The sequence below is a fragment of the Festucalex cinctus genome, chromosome 14 (assembly GCF_051991245.1).
Source record: "Festucalex cinctus isolate MCC-2025b chromosome 14, RoL_Fcin_1.0, whole genome shotgun sequence".
NCBI classification, from domain to species: domain Eukaryota; kingdom Metazoa; phylum Chordata; class Actinopteri; order Syngnathiformes; family Syngnathidae; genus Festucalex; species Festucalex cinctus.
Window position 1 is genome coordinate 19,512,501 of NC_135424.1, and position 4,934 is coordinate 19,517,434.

The window sequence follows — 4,934 nt, forward strand, 5'->3', positions numbered from 1 at the left end:
ACGTGTCTTAATGTACCAATTTTCATATATTTTGTTTAAAAACGAAATAGAATGTGTTACATGGAAAACATGCTGTTTTTATTTCCCCAAATATTTCAAATAAGCACATTTTAGCGCTGTAACTTTAATTTTTTTTTTTTTTTTTTTTTGCTCATATCGGCTCATGCCTAATAATAAAGTTTCCCGGCGTGTCTGTGAAAGCTGCTCTTTGCTCTGCAGTGCGTGCACCTTTAGACCAGGTATGCCGCTTGGTGGTAAACCACATGAGCTGCTAACAAAAATATTTTGAAAATTAACGTAATATGGGATACGTATCGCCTTGAAGATCAAGTTTGGGATACATATGTATCGTGATACGTATCGTATCGTGAGGTAGGCGGCAATACCCAGTCCTAGTGGTACGACATGAACTAATTTCCTTAAATACGTTTTTTTGGGGGGGGGTTTTGTTATAAGTGTCCCAAAGACACATTTATACGTTTTTATTTTTATTTTTTATTTTTATGCTAGCGCATACAGAAGGCTTTGGTGCAGCCTCACAACTGCAAAGAACGGTTGCAGAAATGGTAGTTATTACACAAACGGCCAGCAGGTGGCAGCAGAGCAAAGGAGATCAACCAGAGCCATGTAGAAAAAAAGCTAAATTACTTACAATTTTGAATAGACTTTTGAAAACTGATGAAACTTAGCTCTCTTCTAATGCTAATTGCTACAAAACGGAAACAGATAGAAACATACTTTTTTTTCCTGATGAAAGAAGAGACTTTGATCTTTCTTTTGATAAGTTCCATCCTTTTATAGCAATAGAACACAATATTCTGTGGGCCTTCAAAATCAGTCAAAATCCAGTAAAACAGCCGGGAGCGAACGGGATTGCTTCTGTGAAAATGGCTGGGAGTGAATGAGTTAATTGGCGTAATTACGTACCTCAGAGGCATTTTCATCTTGGTCCGTGTTGCTAGGATACATGTTTTGGGCCATTATGATGAGGGCCAAGAGGTCTGAAGTGGCCAGTGTGCTTGCGCTGCGGCTGTTAAAACATTCAAGGCCAAAGTAAGAATATTTCAAGTGAGATGAGTCAATGAAGACGAGTTCGGAAAGAAAGAGTTGCAGCACCTGGAGTAGAAGGCTAGTAGTTTGGTGTGCACCAGGATGAAAGCATGCTGCACATCCTCTCCCGCCCTCTCCACGCTGCTGTTGAGCTGCTGAACTAAACGGCGCTCCAGGAACTCGATGCACTGCTCGCATAGCGTGGGGTGGATCAGCCTCTCCACGGCCTGACAGGGCAAAACGCTCATGTTGTTCAATAGCACTCATCAATTGGCGCAGTGTTTCTCAACATTTATTTAGACAAACAACTCATTTTACATTCATTTACTCAGAAATGTACTTGGTCATATACAGTTATATACACTCACAGGAAGTCATGTCTTATTTTGTTGCATGAATGGCAACTGGTGAATAAGCAGATTTATTGAACATTCTGCCATCTAGTGGTCAACCCTTTCAGAATGAACCTTAGCTACACAAATATGGCCAAAAATGTATTGTGAGTTCAGAAAAATATAATTTAAAATAAAACAAAAATTGTATTTTTATCAAAAATATTAATGATGCAGTTTTGACACAAACTGGACACTTCGATAGACACCCTTGCACAATGTAATTTTAATAAGGTGTTAATAATAATAATACCCCAGCTTTTTGCGAGATGGGGTACACCCAGGACTGATTGTCAAATTTAATTCATTTGTTTTGAAATAAAAAAAATCTGGAAGAAAACCAGCGTCACGTAACATATTGCATTACATGCAATCATGAAACAAACATGAATAGATTGCACCTCCACTAAGAAGCTCTGGTCATTCTCCCTGAGGTGTTTGTAGGTGTCCAGCAGGCTCTGGAGATGTTTCCACAGACGAGCCCTTTGCTCCGTGTCTTGAGGACGCAACCTAGATAGAAGCAGAACAATAAAAACACATCAATTCAGTATGTCAGGGCAGGCCAAATGTGCAGTAGAACAAGTGACGGAGACAAATAGACTTCTAGCTGGATGACTCCACTAAACGGTTCAACCTCAAACATATATGTTACACACTTCAAAGATGGCTTACTCTCTTCTGATCAGGCTACCGCTGAGGGTGACCATGCCGAAGAGCATCTCGATCATCTTCTTGGCCACATAGATCTTCCTCCTCAGATCCTCCTCCTCCTCCTCGCCGTCTCCGTTCATGGCAATGTAGAGACACTCGTCAAACTGGAAGAAAACACACAGCATATATCACATTCACAAATAAATGGGAAACTTTTCCAAGTATTGTAATCCATAAATTTTATAATGTACAGATCAAATTATCCCAAATATGATAAACTATGGTTTTGGGGTCAAAGATAACATTGTGCAATTCAGTGTAATCTAATGGCAGCCAGTACAAAAGTAAATTGGGGTTCTTTTTATGTTGTACAGTGTTTTAATTGCAGCACAGTGAGTTTCACTGTTATGTATGAAAAGTGCTTTATAAAACTTTGATTTGATCTTTGTTTCAACAATATCAATTAAGCATTTGTATAATATTTGTTACATTTTCTAATGCAAATCATTCTCCTTTTTGGTGTTGTACATTATTTATTATTATTATTTAAAACATCGGTACCCCGCAGTTAAGTATTCATTGACCATGCTTTCAAATGGGAATGTATTTGTGCTTGCAGTGGTGTACAACTGCACTGCATCCTTTATGACAGCTCAATTGGTAACCTTATATAGCTGGATGCGAGGGTCATATACTGAACAGTATATTACAAACAGCTCTCAGTATGATGTGTTGCAATTCTACACCACTGCAAACTCCAACCACAAGTGAAAGCATATTAAGTGAATACCTCTATGACAATGTCAAAAGCAAACTATTGTTATGTTGATCGTGTAATGCATCTAGTAGTTCCAAAATGTACAGTACATCACAATGATATACGTATATACTGATGGAGTGTCATTTTTTAAGACGAGTACCTGGTGTAGTACATAGATGTGGTTGTTCTCTGTGGTGAAGCAGGTGTAGCTATCACCAAGCCTGTCCACCATGGAGCTGCAGGAGATGATGATGGGCGCAAACAAGGTGCTGATGCTGTCCTCAAAAGCTGGAAGCTTCAATACATCACATATTATAGCACAATTATTATAGATGTATTTTCAGAACGCAAATATACATATTGTTTTCCTTGCTACCCTCTGGCCTTCCTCCTGGGCAGTGCCATATTGCTCCTGGATGTTGTGCTGGAACCCCTGATCAGTCCAGTGGAAGAGAACCTCTGCGCTCTCAGTAGTGATGAGCAAGGCTTTCATTTGGAACAATCACGTTCTCCTTTTACAGCCACTCCACAGCACTGCATACATAACACTTAAAAACAACAGCATACAAGTACAGTTGTAAAGTCAGCAGGGAGAAACAGAAGTGCATAAAAGTACTTTTGCACAGCACTTTCATTAAAAGTTCATGAGGGAGAGAAACTAATTCATGAGATAAAATTCTCAGCAAAAGGAAACAAACAGTCTTTTAACATTCTTAGCAAGAAAACATTTTGAAGTAGTGCAAAACTATACACATTCGTGTTTCTGAAATTTAAAGGAAAACAGTAGAAATGTTTTTTTGCTTGACAGCAACTGTTTCTGTTTTTGTATTTATTTCCGTTGCATATACTGCAACTAAATCACTAGTAGCTTTCAATTTTAAATTCCATATTTAACTCTATAACTCTCCGAGGGGGCCCATAAAAACGGTTCTTTATGGGGGAAAAAAAGGCATCATTTTTCCCGACAGCACTTATACTGTCATTACGTCGTGCAGGTGTACCTAATAAAATGTCCGTTAGGTAAATTCTTTACGAGTAACGACAATGATATACAGTATCCGACTGTGCTGTGTACAAAAGTGGCACCTCAAACGCGTATATATATTTAAAATTGTTTTTCGATTTGCTCGCTGCACAGTTAGTTCCTCAAAACAAAACAAAAAAGTCAAACTTCCCTGATGCACAGATGTAGTTGTCACTCATGAAAAAGAACCATTTGAGGGTCAAAATGACTTACTTTGAGTTCAATGGTGCTTACGATGTCGATATTAACATCCATCGGCTTGTTATTGCTTCAGCCAGTTTGTGTACAGTCCATGCTTGAAGAGGACCTCGTTCCTTCCGCATTTCAGCCGCATCACATCCGCGTCATGTGACTGACGTAGCACAGTCAGTATCCATGCGCGCTAGCACTCGTTCAGAATGAATGTGATTTTTTTTTTAAATTTTTTTGTCAATGAGTGCTTGTGTTGTCAAATCTGATCATGTGCTGCCTCAGGCGCAACACATGATCACCGAGTGCACAATGGTTTGATATTTCAGGAATGTCAATTCAATGGTGGGAATTTGGCGCATTTAAGCATTTTAGACTTGCACCAGGGCTGGGAAGTCAGCTTAAATGGGCACCATTAGGGGTGTGAATTGCCTCGTACCTGGCGATTTGATCCGTATCACGATTCATAGGTCACGATTCGATTCGATACCGATTAATCCCGATATGAATTTACAAGTCGATTGTTGCGACTTTTTACTCAAATTTAGAAAATACCATTCAGTAAACTTGTACATGTACAATGTAAGATTTGTATGAAAATGAAATTATTTATTGATCTGAAACTACAGTCAGTGAGCCACTGCATTTAACAATTTAACGGGTTAATTTAACGGGTTGTAACCTATTTCATGTTTGAACAGCGTTGAAACAAAATATTAAGGCTTAATGTTCCATTAATATAACATTCTTCCATGCTGAAGGTGTGAAAGTTCGACATTTTGTTGACTATTTTTCCATCAAAAAAGGATGTTAAAAAATCGATTCCGCTGCCTAATGAATCGATTCGAGAATTGCGTGCTGTAGTATC

General features: G+C 38.7%; 1 protein-coding gene across 2 annotated transcripts in view; it reads right to left on the reverse strand.

Annotated features, from left to right (window-relative positions):
* The window catches only part of hps1 (HPS1 biogenesis of lysosomal organelles complex 3 subunit 1), a 14,821-nt gene extending 10,589 nt beyond the window's left edge, over positions 1–4,232 (reverse strand). For both annotated transcript variants that reach the window (XR_013278433.1, XM_077495520.1), the window contains exons 1-7: positions 4,091–4,232; positions 3,230–3,401; positions 3,014–3,148; positions 2,115–2,257; positions 1,844–1,952; positions 1,117–1,277; positions 928–1,030 (exon numbers count right to left, since the gene is read on the reverse strand). Coding sequence is in view for 1 of the 2 variants with exons in the window: in XM_077495520.1 (XP_077351646.1) it covers positions 928–1,030; positions 1,117–1,277; positions 1,844–1,952; positions 2,115–2,257; positions 3,014–3,148; positions 3,230–3,346 (768 nt within the window). In the remaining variant the exon portion in view is untranslated. The remainder of the gene's footprint in view (positions 1–927; positions 1,031–1,116; positions 1,278–1,843; positions 1,953–2,114; positions 2,258–3,013; positions 3,149–3,229; positions 3,402–4,090) is intronic.
* Between the last annotated feature and the right edge of the window lie 702 nt (positions 4,233–4,934).